Raw genomic sequence first — 18,573 nt, 5'->3', positions numbered from 1 at the left:
GATTTTGACATAATTATTGCCCTTTTAAACTTTGAAAGTTCTACATTATCTACATTGCAAGGACTGCAAATAGTTGAGCATTCTGTCCTCATGACATCTCTTGTTTTGCTCGGCATTTTGCCAACAATTATTAGACAAAAATATAACTTTTTATGTAAACGTTGGTGAACATCAAATCAAGAACAAGATGAGTGTTTGGAAAATGACGAATTTAATTTCACAAACATGTAGTTAAAGAATTTTCAAAATTTGAAAATGTTTTTCCTTAATAATATAAACAGTACAGAGAGGGCCTCTGTAGTGAAATCACCTCTTTACAATTACCATATCATTTTTTTTGCTCAGTAAGACTTCATGATATGCATAAATTCTGTAGAGAAACACCCTCTTAGCACCAACCAAATTTTATCTCCCAAAGAGCGGTTGCTGTACAGAGATTGCCTCTATAAATAGAAGGTGTTCTCTAGTTTCTTTTTATTAGAATGAATATGTACAGAATAACTTTCATATTTTCCCTAGTTCAACTAATAAGACTTGTCAAAGAGAGCAGTAGTCCAGTGGTAGGACGCGCGCTTAGGGATCGAGAGGTCCCGGGTTCGAACCCAACCAGGGGCACTGCTAATTTCCTTGAGCAAGGAATTGCGATTGCTTCACTTCACCCAGGTGTAAATGGGTACATGCGAGGGTGGTATAATTCCGTTGCGCCAAAGTGTCAGCTGCACTAAACGGAGTGACAAGACCCCCCCCCCCAGGGAGATTGATAGATAGATATCAGTAACCCGATAACCAGGGGTAATAGCTGTAAAGTCGGTGAACGTGCGTAAGCATGAAACTTAGACTATAAAATGCAATTACTTTACTTTACTTCAAAATATTATTTGAATGAGCAATGTCTTTCTCCAAGGGTTTGACTGTACGGAAAAAACAGTATATTAGATAGGTTTAACCTCTCACTTTTCATTAAGTATAATATATTTTCCCCTGTATTGAGTTTTACCTTGGAATTGATATACTGTACTTTTCGGAGTAAAAACTAGATTTAGTTCGATTTGTTTCAGTTACTTAGACAGTTACTTAGTTGTTTTTTTTTTGGATTTATGAAAAAAACAAACTGTTAAATAATATCAGAAATTGTCAGGGTAAATTTCTCCAGTAAATTAGTTAATAACCAGTTCATCAGGGTTGAATAATTATATCAGTATAAATTAAATGTCAGGGATATTGTTTTGTAACATTTAGGAATTTTTCTGTCAGAACAGTCAGGGACTTTATTAACAACTTTGATAAATCCATGACATATTTTTATCATCATATATTGTTACAAATGCTGTACTGTTTATTTATCAGACATTTTGCCATCAGTTTAAGAGTGACATGTTTAAACAAACTGTTTAGGCTGACAAAATTTTATATGCTGCAATTTTATTATATGCACCAACAAAAGATGTTTTCTAGTTTATAGTATAAGAAAAACTGTTTTTTTATACACTAAACCTTATGAGGCACAGTATACAAGGTGTTTAATAATAGTATTTATTTTTGAATCAAAGTACTGAAGTACAGACGACCTGGCTATATAGAGTAACAAATCAAAATACTGAAGTACAGACGAGGAAAAAATCAAAGTACTAAAGTACAAACGAGCTGGTTACTTTGCGGTTAGCTCGTCATATAATGTAATGTTCTTATTTATAATGGTCTATTTTCAAAAATACTGAAATGTATGTAAAACAAATGTATTTAATTAACTACATTGTATTATCTTGGAATTTGTATATTTTTGTTGTAATTTTCACATAAATTTAGATTAGAAGTGAAAATAATTTTAATGCCATTTGCTTTTTAAAAGTACTATCAGGTAAATAGAAAATATGCATTTACATTCATTATTCTTTTATTTGGCCAAAATCAAGTTTAACATGAATATGTGAAATTGAAAATGTACAATATGACATCAATCTTTTGAACCTAAAAATCCTTCTGGAATTCTAAAATAAACTTTAGTTACTGTTTGTGAAACTATTTATTATCAATTTTCGGGACGTCATGATGAACATTTAAAGATACTACTTCAAATGGTTATTATTAAATGCCAATTATGCCTCAGAAATACCACTATTTTTTTCTCAGAAACTTGCTTGGTTACAGTATTCAAAGTAATACTTATTTGCCATGTACATGTAATGTGAACTATCTTTTGCAACTGCAGTTCTGTTGGCAATCGGTATTGTAATAGTGAATAAGTATTTTATATGGAAGGCAAAAATACTTTGTTTACATTTTGCTACCTTTATGACACATTGCTGCACATTCAGCGCTATTTAGTTTCAATAAACCCTAAGAGTACAGTGTACATGTAAAGATAGTTTATCTTTTGATAACATTTATAACATTATAGGTAGTGAGTGTCTAATTCTACCACTGTAGGGGAATGTGTTAAACGTCTAATATGCTGTAAGTCCATTATTTAAACACTGTTAAACACATGTTTGACATTTCTTATGAATTAAAAAAAAAGAGAATTAATTTCCGAGGCATAATGTGCCTTTAAAAAGATACTCATTCATGTATGTCAAGTTATTTTTCGAAAAGCACTAACCACTGAATAAAGATTTGTATTTTTATTCAAATTTGTTTCATTATTGTTTGTTTTGCACTTTAGTTTCAATAGATGCATACATTTTTGTAAATTTATATTTGTATTTTTTCTTTGCCATTTTGCTATATTTTAAAAACATTTGTATAATTTGAATTTGACAAGTGCCTGGGAATTTCTTTAATAAGTTCAGTACTTGGGAAATATTTTACCTAAATACATTGAAACATTGAGTTTATGATGAAGATTGTCATGTTTTTATTAAAATTAAATGTTTTCTGACATCATTAAAGTCCTACCACTCCCATTATAACATTGAACTGAACTTTAAATTTCTAAAAATAGAAAACAAATTAGGTATAATAATTATGTACTATTTAAAAGTATTTCAAGATGCTACATTTTTACCATTACTGTATATTATACATTTATAAATGAAATACATGTATTGAGAAATATCGATGAAATAAAATGCTGTTTTTCATTTTCTGTATTTTCATTGTAAAAATTTACTTTTCGCTGTAGATAAATATAGTTTCCGTATCTTCACCGGTGTATTGCCAGACTACTTTCTTCTAACATCAGCCAATACACAAAATTTAGAGGGAAGTCTTCGAAAATATAATGTTAAAAAGAGAAAAATATATATAATAAATAGAAAATACGTACAGGATTTATTTTCATCTTGGGGTTATGCAAATTATTATATTTCACTCATGAAATATTTATTTTCATATGAAATCAATCCTGTTTTTATCATTATAAAAACAAAGCATTAATCTTTATATAAATTATTTGAGTATGTTTGGGAAAAAAGCAATTTTCGATTTTCTTTAATTTTTATTGCCCCGGATCCCAGCTTTGATTAAGTAAATATTTTTTCTATAATTCATCTATAGTTGGGTATTTCTGTGTATTATTATTACATTCTGATTTATTTTGATATTGATTATAAGTGTATTTTATATTATAAGTGTATTTTATGTATTATTTATGTATATACTATTATTATATATGACATATCGCTTCACTAACTGTTGAATTTTTAATACTCATGTAACATTTGTCTTAAAATTGTGAGCACTTAGAGTCAAGTTTGTAATAATAAATCACACTGAAATTTTTTACGAATTTTATCTTCTTTTTTTCGTCTGAATAACTATGTGCATTAAACGTGTACTCTATAACGAAAACATGTACATATAGATAGTCTTTGCTGATAGTTTTCTGTAGCTAAACTCAGTTGTTCTTTGATCATAATTATGAAAACACAAGAGATTTAAAGTGTCAAAAATCATATGAAGGAATCAGTGGGAATAGGCGTGGCTGCCAACCTACCCTTTATCTGTCTAGGGTAGCCACGCCTTTTCTATTGCTTTCATCACACTACTGTTCAATCTCATAAGTAAGTTAATTTAAACAACTTATGAAATTAAACAGTACTGTGTAATACATTTGTAAAAGCAATTGAAATAGGCTTGGCAAACTTTCTTTTTGCTTAATTATATTTTTTATTTCTTAGAAATAAGACAGTGCTGAGTGACTGAAGCAATAGAAATATGCGGTGGCATATAGCGATTCACCTCTGTGTGTGTGTGTGTGTGTGTGTGTGCGTGCGTGTGCGTGTGTGTGTGTGTGTTTGTGTGTGTGTAGATTGTATAGTGAACTTAAAAAATCTTCTTTGATTCCTGGGTGAAGGGCTTCCAAAGTTGTTCAAAGAATTTCATTCCATGCAGAAATCTGGTTGCCATGGCAACCAAAAGGAATTATAAGAATAAATTTAAAAAATCTTCTTGTAAAGACCTAGAAGGCCTAGAGCTTAGATATTTTGCATAAGGCATTGTCTGGTAAACCTCTACCAAGATTGTTCAAATTATAGCCCTGGGGTCAAAATCGGCCCGCCCCGTGGGTCATTGATTTTCACTATATGTACATATAGTAAAAACTTAAAATACCTTCTTGTAAAGACCCAAAAGGCCTAGAGCTTAGATATTTTGCATAAGGCATTGTCTGGTAGACCCTTACCAAGATTGTTCAAATTATAGCCCTGGGGTCAAAATCGGCCCCGCCCCGGGGGTCATTGATTTTCACTATATGTACATATAGTAAAAACTAAAAATGCCTTCTTGTAAAGACCCAAAAGGCTTAGAGCTTTAATATTTGTTAAATGATATCATCTATATGTACTCTACCAAAGTTGTTCAAATTTTGCCTCTAGTGTCAAAATTAGCCCCGCCCCGGGGGCCATATGTTTTCCTTATATGTATATAGTAAAAACTTAAAAAATCATCTTCTCTAAATTTACAATGGCTAGAGTTAAGATATTTTCCAAGATTGTACAAATTATAGCCCTTGTGTCAAAATTTGCCCCACCCCCAGCGGTCATTGATTTTCACTATGTAGTAAAAAGTTAAAAATCTTCTTGTCTTAAGGTACAAGGCTTAGAGCTTTGATATTTGGTATATAATATCATCTATGGGTCCTCTACTAAATTTGTTTTAATAATGCCCCTAGTGTTAAAATTGCCCTGCCTCAGAGGCGATAGTTGTCCTTATATGTATAAAGTAAAAACTTGAAAAATCTTCTTCTAAGAATTGACAAAGGCTAGCGTTTAAATTTATGGCATGAAACTTTGCGAAGTGAACCTCTACCAAGATTATTCAAAATATAGCCCTGGGGTCAAGATTGGCCCCGCCCCAGGGGTCATTGATTTTCATTATGTACATATAGTTAAAAAAATAAAAAAACTATTTTTGTCTGAAGGTACAAGGCATAGAGCTTTAATGTTTGCTATATAATATAATCTGTAGGTCCTCTACCAAAGTTGTTCAAATTTTTCCCCTGGTGTCAAAATTGGCCCTGCCCGGGGGCAGTGATTCTCATTATGTACACATAGTAAGAACAGAAAATAAAACAAAATTTTTAATGTTTTCTGAAAAGGAGAAAGCTACAACTTAGATATTTGACTCGAAATGTTGTTTGGTGGACCTGTATCAAGATTGTTTTGAATTAAACCCTTGGGTCAAAATTTTGCCTTGCGCAAGGTGACAGTGACCTACTTTCTTTTCCTTTGATGTACAGCAATGAATTTTTGACCATGTGCACAGTTTAAGTTGTAAACTTTGATATCAGGTGACCTAGATTTTGATGATGTGACCTACTTTCTTGTCCTTTGATGTACAGCTATGAAATTTGAACCATGTGCACAGGTTAAGATGTAAAGTGAACTTTAATATCAGCTGACCTAGATTTTGACAAAGTGTCTTACTGTGTTGTCCTTTGATGTAGTCATGAAATTTAGGCTGTGTGAAATATGACCTTCACCACCAAATTCACTAGACTCAAGTGCATTGATATATTACTACTCTGTTCTTTTATTGTATTAACAATTAATTTAACCACTAATCTGATAATAAGAATTAGATAGGTCAGGGATCTATGCATTATGACAAATCTGTTCCTACACTTCTAGTTAGTGTTGTATTAATGCGGTGGCATAGCATTTTTTTCAAATGCAATCTTGAAAATTTATGATAAAAGAGATGACTTTGACTTTTGTATAGTTAATTATCCACATTTGGATGGAGACGTACCCCATGCAACATCCTACGGGGTTTATGTTTCTCAGTTAATTAGATTCGCTAGAGCTTGTAACAACGTAAAGGATTTCAACGAGCGGAATATTTTTATTACCAGCAAGCTTCTAAAACAGGGCTACCGCTATCATAAATTACGGAAATATTTTACTAAATGTTACAATCGTAACTTTGATTTAATTTCTAAATTCAATAGTGATTTAAAAACTCTTCTGCGACAAGGGATTAGCCAGCCTGGTTTTTATGGCGATGTGGTTTACAAACTTCGTAAGATTTTGGGTCATGGTAATTTTTCTGCTGTTTTTACTAAAATCATTAAACGTTTTATTAAAAGAGGTTATGACCCTACTATTTTTAGACATACTGCATGTTTAGTGTTCAACCCTTTTACAGTTGGACACTACGCTTTCCTCTTTTGATTGCATCTGACGGACCAAGTGGGAGACTCTATGATGGATTAGTTCGTAAAGCCCTTTGGGACTGAATTGTCTTAATGTTCGTCTTCTGCCTTGCTTCGTCGGGCCCTTGTAGGTGATTTTCTTGTTGCTCTGTCTTCCTTTAGGAATTGAGTACTTTGGTTATGGTCATTGGGTTTACTTTTATATGTTTCTTACATGATCATTTTAGTGTTTTACTTATTTAACCTTTTGTAACCATGACAACTGTTAGAATTCACTTGGCGGGGATTCATTTTATTTACACTGTCTCGTTTATAGGAACATGGTGGGGCTAGAGCGAGGTTTGGTGCACATTAACCGGTTTAAAACTCCCCAGCAGTCATTATTATGCTGCTGACCGTTCCAAAGCGGCGCCCCACTGTGTTCCTCAGATGTTAATGTCTATGTTGTTTTCATACTGTTTTGGTGACACTTTTGCTTGTGTCCCTTGTTGTTTTCTCGTCTACGGTAAGTATCTTCCCCATTGCCTCTAGTTTTTATTTCTTTGATTAACCCCCCCTTCCCCCGGTCTCTTGTCCCCTTCCCCTTTGTGGGCCTATTATTATTTTCTTTGAATTCCTAATCAGTTACAAATTATTTATCATTTAATGATTAACGTGTCGTTGCCCTGTCCTTTTTATGTTTGGGGTCCACCTGGGCTCCTTGCCATTGGTTCTTGTTGCTGGGTCATGTGGGGGTTGCGTTCATTGAACGCCGCCTTTCCTTGTTGATCTTGTTTTTCATATTTTGTTTTTACTTGGGAGACCATATGCCGCTTTTCATGGAATGGTACATGCGTGTCACATTGTAGGTTCCATGATAACCGCCATATGAACACATCTGCGGATGTTTCAAAATTCAATATTGTACCAGTTCATGATAAATGTTGAATTCTTCTTAAGCCGGTGCTAGGGGGCGTGGACGGTAGTTTGCACTTGACAGTATCGTCCATGAACAGGCTCAATCAAACCGAGACTGCAACATTTTCAATTTTGCCGTGTTGGGCTTTCTTTAGGGATTCTTATTTTCTCTATTTTAGGATACAATGAAAATAGGCATAGCTACCCAACTCATTTTTGCCCAGTTTATAAAATTTAAACTACTATTGTTTAATGGATTTAATAAAAGTAGGTCTGAGTCATAACCTTTCCCATCAGTGGTTCTCACTGCTTGACAAAAACATGTACAGGTTTGGATTCTTCTTGTCAGAGACCTTATTTTCGGAGATTTTCACGAAACGAAAACAGTTTGACAATAAAATTCTGTTGTCTGTTTAAAAGGAAAACGCGAGATAAAAATACAAATTATGAAACTTCTCTGAAATGACAAAGTCTGTGGTCCGAAAGTGACGCTTTTCAAAGCGAGGCTCATCTAGAAAACCGAAATGGTTAACAATTTCCGGAAAGTTCATATAACCGAAAATCCTGGCCCTTCCTCCTCCAATCTCTTAGAGTAAGCAATGATAATAAGTTTACAAATATAAACATCTTTATATGTTTCACTAAATAAAGCTAGGTTTTATATGTGTGCCTATGTGCCTTTGTAGTTTTATTTCTGTCGAAAATTTGAAAGGGAATTCACAACACAGTTTTGGATTGAACGTGTCTGAGAGCATGCCAGACGGATTTATTGATCATTATAAAACTCTATAAAACTAAGAACATAGATAAAACATGCAGATATAAGTGATTTAAAAGACAGAAAGTTGGACAAACAACAGTCCATATCAGTTCAACCAAAAAGGCAAGTAGGCACATGGTTTAGACAAAATACATGTTTGTATTGAACTGGTGATAAGTTTGCTAAACGTAAGAGTAACTTAAAAACCTCCCGAAAGGAAGGTAATGTTAAAGGCGAGTTATTGGCTAATAAGAACAGAGGACCAGCAGACTGTCCCCGCATAGACAAGTAATTATTTAATGCTTTTACAGGGCAATTTGTTTGTAAGGGTTTCATAAGAATTAATGTTGGCTTATCAGACTTATTTGTTTTGTGATTGCGTAGTTTAAGCCGGACTGATTTAGAGGAAGATGATAGATCAGTTATTTGAACTACTTTATCTGCTGTAGAGATTGTGGCAGGGAGGAGCTCTCCCAATCTGAAAAAACCATTAAAGGCAGTCAAAATTAATGCCATATATAAGTATTTAAGGTATGGAACATGAGCGAAAACATTTCTTTAACTGCTTGACAGAGTAATTGAATGTTTGATTATTTAGCAATGACTTCCCCGTGTATCTGAACGAAGGTTTTATCTTTCTACATCCCACTAACAATCTTGCGAGTAATAAAGTTTTCCACAAGGGTCTGTGAAACCGGATATATTAATGGAAGTGAGATATAGCAGATAAATGAACTGCTTATGGAAGATGGTGCAAAAGCCGCAAGATGTGTAGATGTGCAACAAAATCTGAATTGCAATCAGGTGTGGCCAAGGCAAGGGTGAGAAATGGAAACACTGGTAAGAAACAAAAGCATAGAAACCGTTTGCCAAAACCGATCGTAAGCTTTATGGGTTCCCGGAGCAAGAGAAGAATGCAACAAGGACTTCTTCACGTGAGCAATATCCATGGTGACATTTCTCGTGAATTTGGATACAGGGTCCCTGTTTAGGTGAGGAGCCAGTTCCAAAGCCTCTGTTACCTGTAATCGAGACAGTTTTATCACACAAATAGTGTTGTCTTTTGAAGGAATGTGGGTGGCATTTCAAAACAGAAGTTTGTAACGAAGAGGCTTTTAATACAATTATGCCGAAATAAGCTTCCATCATAGGGGGGAGTCTTTTGAAGTCTGCTTATTCGGCAAATGTTACTGCTTGGCAAGGTTGTCAACAAATGAAAGTATGTTTTTTGTTTTTCCGCAAACAATTACCAAAAAAGAGAAACTGGCAAGGGCAATTGGGTAAAGCTCTTAAGAAATATTAATGTGGGCAATGTTTTTATTTTATCAGGAAAAACTCCATAAAGTCCAAGAAGACTGATGGGTTGCATGCAAAACCTTTTAAGAAAACCCGCAGCGTCTGAATATAAAATAAAGGGTTTTTGAAGAAAAAAACCTATTCATTAGTAAGAAGAGTGGACTCCATCGTAAAATCTGAATAAAAAGGAGTACCCAAAGCTTTAGATCTGCTCCGACAGTCTTACTTATCTTTAATGAAATGCCAGCTTTTAGTGTGTCCTTTAGTAAGATCATATAAACGCCTTAGGAAACACCTGCCTGGTTTGATAACTTTACAAGCAAAGTTAAGATGACCCAAAATAGATTTGCAAGGTTTTTAAGGGACACTTTCTTTTTGTGCATATTCTGAAGTAAAAGCGATTTTAGGTTATAATTTTTTTATCAGTAGGTAGGGACGCCAGTTCATGGTTGCTGTGTTCATCATTATGCCCGTGGACTTCAACGGACGTTGAAGGAAACACTGTTTTATCTGTTTTAATTGGAATTCCTATGTCTGCCAGCCAAATGTAAAAAATTTTGTAAGTGCCTCATGACAATTCTCTAGAAGCCGGAGAACCAACAAATATAAAATCATCTATTATATGTGAAACTCTCCGTACTTTTAGTGAATGTTGCAATGATCCACTGAATGGCTTTTTTAGAAAGATTGATCAAAAGATAGACTCAGAAGAGGAGGCTCCCATTGGCACACTGTGTAAAGTTATAATGCCGCTGAAATGTGAAACCCCTAGTTTATGATAATCTAGGGGCGAAATTGGATATGATTTCTGAAAGCGTCTTCAATATCAGCTTTGGGCAATAAGGGAATGTTGGCCTGATTGTAGAACCAAACTTGCAACATGATCAAATTGTCTCTAATTGAACAGGGGTGGAAATTTTTTCTTCCGGAATGGAATGAATTGACAGAAGTACCAAAAATTTAGGGTAAGATAAGATCCATTGGATAAGACGAAAGGAATTAGGTGAACGTTTAGGTACCAAACCTAAAGGGGGCTGCATATGGAAATTATCGAGCGGTGGATAGGAGTATGGGCCCTTAATTCTGTCTTAATAAATTCCGAAGAAATTTTCTAAACAGATACAAAGTTTTTGTGTGATTAGCAACTGAAGGGTGGTTTTGGTGGTATTTTAACAGAAATAGAACCAATTGAAACAAGGGGAAACCCATTACGAAAACCATCTAGTAAAAAATTTTTGTCTGAACATGGGTAAGACCTGATTAGTACTTTATGGAAATAACATCTACTTTGATAGGTGTGGGCAAATTAAAAATCTATTTGCTAGAGGGAGCCTGTCTTGGGTGAGGGTTTTGAGGGCCGTTTGAACTTTGGTTTGGAGAAGGTATCAGCAGTTTTGTGTGCGTCTAAAAGGTTTGGTGCACTTACTTGGCTCCCTGATTGAAGCCTTCACAATTGGAACATTTAATGTGATCTGTCACATATTTGTTTTGAACACAAGGAGAATTTCTGGGTATTCCAGCAATATCCTCCGGCGCTGCAGGATGTGCAAGGGTACTTTAGGGGTGTAGGAACTTCCTGACTGTGGTGAACTGAGACGAAAGGAAGGTTTCAAGATCATGAAATGAAGGTACGTTTCTGTATGTATAGAACCCCAGACTAGATTGGCTGAAGTTCTCAGTTGTCTAAACTTCTGATCATAAGTTAACCAAGCAAATGCCATGATTGGCTAAGTTTCTGGATAAGGGTCATGTATTCTGAACATTTGGTAACCTTCAGACTGATATTTGCTGGCATAAATATCAGCATAAAATTGGAATGCACGATTCCATGTCATGATACTGTATAGCGCATTATATCTGCGGTGTCAAATGTTGGCGTTTTTTAAAGTGTTTTGAATTGGCGGGGTCATAAATTGGCGCAAACGCTTTTAGACCGCCAAATTAAAAAACACTTGTTGGCATAAATATGGGGTAATGAATTGGCGATTACAAATAAAGAATAAAAATAATAAATAAAAATAACACCGGTCACGCAGTAGTTGACTGTCCTCGTTTATTTTACGGCAAATACGGTATACCTATGCTTGGTCACCTTTATCTTTACATCGTGCTAATTCTTATAATTAACTGGTATCAGACAGGTGTAAATATGGTACCGTGTGTGTTCGGTAACTGGACCATGGAAGAGAAATGTATGCCCGAGGTATTATCCTGCAGTCTTTTAAAGCGTGAAAAATTGTTATCACGGTTCACCCACAACTGATTGCTATATAATTACAGTTATCATTAGTTTTTATTTCAAATTATGAAACATAACAGTGAAAACAAAAACAAATACTAGTTTACTTAAATTCGATAATAAATGAAAATTTAGATTTGTTTCTCGTCGTGTGATCATCTTCGTAATAAATACAGTATATAGATATATAATTAAATGAGTTTCTTACCAAGACTTAAAAAAATAAACAAATTCTTTTCAGCTTACTTGTAATGTTTATTTTTATTACAAATAATCAAGGGAGATTACTCGAACAAACCAAAGTTATTTTACCATGAGTTGTCTACCTTTCAAAGAATAATGGCGATGATCTAAAATGGCGGTGCTTTAAATTGGCGGTGTTTTGAATTGGCGCTACTGACCCTGACCGCCAATATAGCCAAATATAAACCCCCGCCAAAATAAGTACTTATACAGTATTTGAAATCTGTTTTGGCGCTGATTTGTGCACTGATTTTATAGTTGCCCCAGGTGTTTTTTTAATGGTAGTTGTTTCAGACAGTAAGTTGTCTGAAAAGTATATCTCCCCGAGATCAACAAACTCCCTATTAAGGATTTTGGTGCGCAATTTTTTACTGACGACAGGGTGTACTGAGGAAAAGGTCCCTAAATCAATTTCATTAACTGTGTCTGGGCTGTCTTGACAGCTTGACAGACGATCAGATCCATGAGAATAAGAGCAAACTGACAAATTGTCTTCATCAATGTCAGAGTCACTGTTATTAGTACAAGTATTACCAAGCCGCGGCTGCTTTTGGACGGCATGATCCGGTTCTGGTAATTCCGCCTCTGTACCGTCGGGACGGATGCCTGGTTCTATAGTCATTGGTGGCAATAAGGCGGCTACTTCTTTCAGTGCAGACTTATTCTGCACTAAAGCATTGGCGATGATGCTCGCTAACCTGTGGTCGTCGCCAGTGGATGATGTTGTGGCCTTGCCTTTACCACTGGTAGACGCGGAGGGTTTTCTTTTTGGCATTCTGAAACATGTAATTAAGTATTAGATAAGGGAATAAACATAATAGTAAATAGTTTCCTTGCATATGTGAATGCCAAACACTGAAAAGTACAAGATACTTCGTAAAAACTGACATTGCAAAAGGGTAAAATAACCCTTTGCGTCAATAATATATTAAAATAAATGACATTGCAAAAGGAATTTATTCCTATGCGCCACATTTATATAGCATCATGAAGATGATAAACAATTTTTTGGGACTTTGCAAAAGGAACAGATGTCCCATGCGCCCCTCTAGGATAAAGTATAAATGAAAAGTCATTAAAATTGTGACAATGCAAAAGGAGTTTTTTTGTTTTTTTTTTCCTATGCGTCACTATAATTGGTGTCTCAGTCAGAAAGAAAGCCCCATGACATTGCAGAAGGAAAGGTCGTCCTATGCGTCACTCAGGGAAAAGGCCATAAAATATGGCCTATGCATCAATCACGGAAAAGTCCATAAAATATGAGACTTTGCCACAGTAACCAAATACATTCCCTGTTGTACTCTTTAGAATCATAGAACAGATTAACAACAAGCATACATGTGTATTTTCTATAATTCCAATGGAAAAAGTATTTGGCACAGATGGAAATGAAATCAAATGATAAAAGTTAGTAAATTTGTTCAAATAAACAGATGAAAAGTGAAATATACATAATGATATAATCATATACTATTGTGTAAAATCGTTTAAGTTTGTGTTAAGCGTCGATAGGAAAATGTTTTAATAAAATAAAATTAAAAACTGTCACATTCAAAGGACAGAATTCCTATGTAACATATTATTAATCAGAAGTCGTTGCAAAAGGAAAGGTATTCCCATTCGTTGATCGAAGAATGTTTGAATCGAACCAAGACAAAGCCATATGTAAATCTTGCAAGTGCAATATAGACTTTAATATAGACTATGCTGTATAACAGACAACAGTTTGCTAAAGGATACTGTATATTCCAACTGAGCAACTGTTTTACAAACATAGAGAAAATATATCAAAAATGCTATGAAGTTTGTGAAAATATAAAACAAAAATAAACCCACGTAAATAGTGGAAGCTCGTCCGGCAATGTAGAAAATATCACTCAACACATACAATTCAAAATATGTCAATCTATGCACTGATTTTTGTTTAACAATTCAAAGTGACAGCAAACCTGTAAAGAGAACGAAAAGTGTTAATACTAAATTATATACAATGAAACTGCATTTGTGACTAATATATTAAGACAATGTGCCATGGAATTCTTCTGCAAGTAAGCAAGCACCCCTTACTGATGTATTAATAGCGTGGCATGCCTCTCACATAATCAACATGTATTCCATCTTTGTCAACATAGTCCCTAAGGAAACGAATGTTGAAATTATTTCTCGAATGAGACCAAAATATCACATTTTGGTGATTAGGCATTTGTCACTAAGAATCTGTTTAGTTTCTTGTACTTTAGCATTAAATGCAGGTTGGGACTGTCTTTGCAATATCTCAAAAATAACAACCATATCACAGCCTTTTAAAAGGATCGCCTCTGCCAAAGAAACTATATGACTGGCAACAGAAACTGCACTGGCGTCATGATTACATAAATCATTCGAGCCAATGTCTAAGACAGTAACTTTCACATTCAAATCAGCAAATCAGACACAAGGTGGATTTCGGACCACAAAGACTTGTGGTGGTGAGGATTGGACACAGTAGCACCACCAACACCATGCCAGAAAATTTGAATCCTTTTATTATCTAAATTAAGGTTATATAAGCTATTATGGCAACACCACCTCGACAATCTTTTCGCAAATGAATGCCCCAAAATGAGAAAGTTAAGAGCCATTTTCTATACAGTGACTTCTCAAGGGCAAACTTCACAATAACAGCACGTTTTGAATAATAAATAATTGTAAATTATGTCTTTCTTTGTTCTGAAACCCACGCGCAAAAAGTAGGTCAAATCATGTCCGCAAATTGATTTACAAAAGACATAGAAATTATGCCAAAATTGAAGCGAATATAGAAAAATAACAGATACTATTAAAGAATAGTGCATAAAATTGGTTGCTAAAACCTATGAAATGCGAGATAAAAATACAAATTATGAAACTTCTCTGAACTTGCACTTTCCAGTACCGTCCATGAACAGGCTCAATCAAACCGAGCCTGCAACATTTTCAATTTTGCCGTGTTGGGCTTTCTTTAGGGATTCTGTATTTATCTATTCTCTGAAATGACAAAGTCTGTGGTCCGAAAGTGACGCTTTTCAAAGCGAGGCTCATCTAGAAAACCGAAATGGTTAACAATTTCCGGAAAGTTCATATAACCGAAAATCCTGGCCCTTCCTCCTCCAATCTCTTAGAGTAAGCAATGATAATAAGTTTACAAATATAAACATCTTTATATGTTTCACTAAATAAAGCTAGGTTTCCTCAATGCATCCTTAAGGTTAAGTGATTGATTTAGACTTATTGTGACTTAAAGCTTCTTGAATAACCAAAATATTATATTAAAATTTTAGTAAAGAAGGCTGTTTTAAGCAAAAATTTTAAGCAAAAATTATAAATCCCTAGTTTGAATGATAAAGTCAATGTAAATTTGTTTAAAATATTTTTTTTTGGAAAGAGGGAATATCCCTTTTTTGTATACATGTGTATGGGACTTGGGATGTTGAAATTGACCGGCATAAGGGTTGGACAACCATTGTCAATCATTTCGGTAAAACTGTTCTTTGAATTTAACCTTACAGTCCTTTTTATTGCTTTGATCGCTGGATGGTCATGGTAATTGTGCAAAAAAACTTATTATAGCCTATTTTTCAAACACTTATGACAATTAATGCACAATTGCAAGTCAATAGGTGTTACTCATCATGTAATACTTGGAAGATAGGCTCATTTTCATGTTCCCCAAAAGGAGAGCACATAGTCGTCGCTTTGTCCGGACATAAGTCCGACCCATTTTATTATCCAGGACATAACTCTTAAACTACTTGAGGTATCAACAAGAGACCTTTGAAGTTTAAAATTCGGCAACAAAGTGATCTATTGGAAACATTAATCACATCAAAATTTCAAAAAAATGCACAAACGGCTAGATTGAGTCTGTACATGAGGGATGATATGAATAAGTGCAACATCCCTCACGCCGCCTAGCACCGTCTTGAGCGGTACTCACTTCTCAACACATAGTGATGGCATCAATGATCCCGAAGGACCAGAAAAATATAACAACACTGAAGTGAAGTACGGGGCAATTTTTAACAGCTGTCACACATCACTGACACCTGTTGTTGTGAAGTATAAAAATCCGGAAACAAAGTTATCCTTCGGAAGCATTAATCACAACAAAATTACATGAAAACTGCAGAGACCGGCATTTATAGTAAACTCAAATTGACATTGACATATGTATGACCTTGACCTTACAGGTAAAAATATTGAATGTTCACTGATTTTTGCTAAAATTGACTGTAAAATATGATAAACAAGATCAACAAGGAAAGGCGGCGTTCAATGACCCCATATGACCCAGCAACAAGAACCAATGGCAAGGAGCCCAGGCGGACACCAAACAAAAACAGGACAGGGCAAAGACAGAGCACGGACAGGTTAATCATTAAATGATAAATAATTTGTAACTGATTAGGAATTCAAAGAAAATAATAATAGGCCCACAAAGGGGAAGGGGCAGGAGACCGGGGGAAGGGGGGTGTAATCAAAGAAATAAGAACTAGAGGCAATGGGGAAGATACTTAACGTAGACGAGAAAACAACAAGGGACACAAGCAAAAGTGTCACCAAAACAGTATGAAACAACATAGACATACATCTGAGGAACACAGTGGGGCGCCGCCTTGGAACGGTCAGCAGCATAATAATGACTGCTGGGGAGTTTAAACCGGTTAATGGTGCACCAAACCTCGCTCTTAGCCCCACCATGTTCCTATAAACGAGGCAGTGTAAATAAAATGAATCCCCGCCAAGTGAAATTCTAACAGTTGTCATGGTTACAAAAGGTTAAATAAGTAAAACACTAAAACGATCATGTAGAAACATATAAAAGTAAACCCAATGACCATAACAAAAGTACTCAATGTCCTAAAGGAAGACAGAGCAACAAGTAATTCACCTACAAGGGCCCAACGAAGCAAGACAGAATACGAAGATTAAGACAATTCAGTCCCAAAGGGCTTTACGAACTATCCATCATAGAGTCTCCCACTTGGTCCGTCAGATGCAATCAAAAGAGGAAAGCGTAGTGTCCAACTGTAAAAGGGTTGAACACTAAACATGCAGTATGTCTAAAAATAGTAGGGTCATAACCTCTTTTAATAAAACGTTTAATGATTTTAGTAAAAACATCAAACAAATTACCATGACCCAAAATCTTACGAAGTTTGTAAATCACATCGCCATAAAAACCAGGCTGGCTAATCCCTTGTCGCAGAAGAGTTTTTAAATCACTATTGAATTTAGAAATAAAATCAAAGTTACGATTGTATAATTTAGTAAAATATTTCTGTAATTTATGATAGCGGTAGCCCTGTTTTAGAAGCTTGCTGGTAATAAAAATATTCCGCTCGTTGAAATCCTTTACGTTGCTACAAGCTCTAGCGAATCTAATTAACTGAGAAATTGTAACTTGAAAATTAATTAATGAAAAATCTTCATTCTTTGACAAAACAACATTTTGGACAAGACCTTCTAAACGGTTGAATTGACCTTTACCTTGAGCTTTAAATAACATTGACTTTAGCATATGTGCGTGTGGTATACTTACTAAGAGGGTCAAGTAGTATTAAAGTAGAAAAAGCGGGTATTGCCCGAAGCAAATACCTGACTTCACGAGACAGGCACGAAGAGTATCATCTGAAAGTAAACTGTGCACTTGACGGCGTGCACAGCATATCCGGGCCAAGTTAATTTACCGACGACCTTACAACGTTCCCGAGTCACTAGTTGCTGATGGACCTTTACAAGACGATTTGGTGTTAGAGGTAAGACAAGTGTAAGAAATTTTATTGTTTGAATTTTACACCAGTAAAGATGTCACAGATATTTTGCACTGACGATTTTAATTTGATAACCCAAGAAAATCATTTAATCATGCATAAAGAATATACAATGTATTTATACAATCTTTAATCTCAAATATCAGTGTAAATTCTTTAATACGAGTACATCTTTTTCTTAGTTAAATAGTTATTTTTAATAAATTTGTTGGATTATGAGGAAATAGAGAAAACAAGAATCCCATTTGAACGTCAAAAATAGCAAAACCCACCACATCCCCTAGTCCCGGCTTGAGCAGAATTCAACATTTATTATGAAATGGTAGAATTTTGATTTCTCGAATCAGCAGATGTGTTGATGTGATAGTTATCATGGGAGCTTCAATGAGATATGTTTATGCCATTCCATAAAAATCGGTGTATGGTCCTCATACAAAAGAATGCATGTGCCTTACACAAGAAAATGATAGCCAAAGCTAGATCAAATAGAATTTTGAAAGATCTGATCTTGGTAAGGGAGATATCAAGTTACCTCTAAAGTATATGCATAAGAATTAACATCCCAAAGGCTATTGTACAGCACACGTTCAAAGAAGGTTTAAAGCACCATTATGTATGTATCTTGTATTAATACAGATAAATTGAATATTGTTCTCTATAAGGTGTTGATACAGTTTTACGGTGCCTAGAAATCAGAACTAAAACCCTCCATCTTTGTACAACTTTACATGGAGTGTTGTACTCTCTGATTGTA

The 18,573-nt window shown here is 34.8% G+C and overlaps 1 protein-coding gene across 1 annotated transcript; it reads right to left on the bottom strand.

Annotated features, from left to right (window-relative positions):
• Nucleotides 1-12,079: 12,079 nt before the first annotated feature.
• On the bottom strand, nucleotides 12,080-14,154 carry LOC132725513 (uncharacterized). Its single transcript, XM_060710647.1, has 2 exons — nucleotides 13,864-14,154; nucleotides 12,080-12,803 (listed from the first exon to the last, which is right to left on the bottom strand). The coding sequence occupies exon 2, from the start codon at nucleotides 12,800-12,802 to the stop codon at nucleotides 12,233-12,235; it is 570 nt and encodes a 189-aa protein (XP_060566630.1). The 5' UTR covers nucleotide 12,803; nucleotides 13,864-14,154; the 3' UTR covers nucleotides 12,080-12,232.
• Nucleotides 14,155-18,573: the final 4,419 nt, after the last annotated feature.

This window comes from Ruditapes philippinarum, unplaced genomic scaffold (genome assembly GCF_026571515.1).
Source record: "Ruditapes philippinarum isolate M1 unplaced genomic scaffold, ASM2657151v2 ctg1865_1_1_1_1, whole genome shotgun sequence".
Classification (NCBI taxonomy): Eukaryota; Metazoa; Mollusca; class Bivalvia; order Venerida; family Veneridae; genus Ruditapes; species Ruditapes philippinarum.
The sequence above is the reverse complement of the archived record's forward strand: the minus strand, read 5'-3'. Positions and strand labels throughout refer to the sequence as shown.

Coding starts and splice junctions, on each gene's coding strand:
- LOC132725513 (XM_060710647.1), bottom strand. CDS start 12,802: ATGCCAAAAAGAAAACCCTCCGCGTCTACCAGTGGTAAAGGCAAGGCC.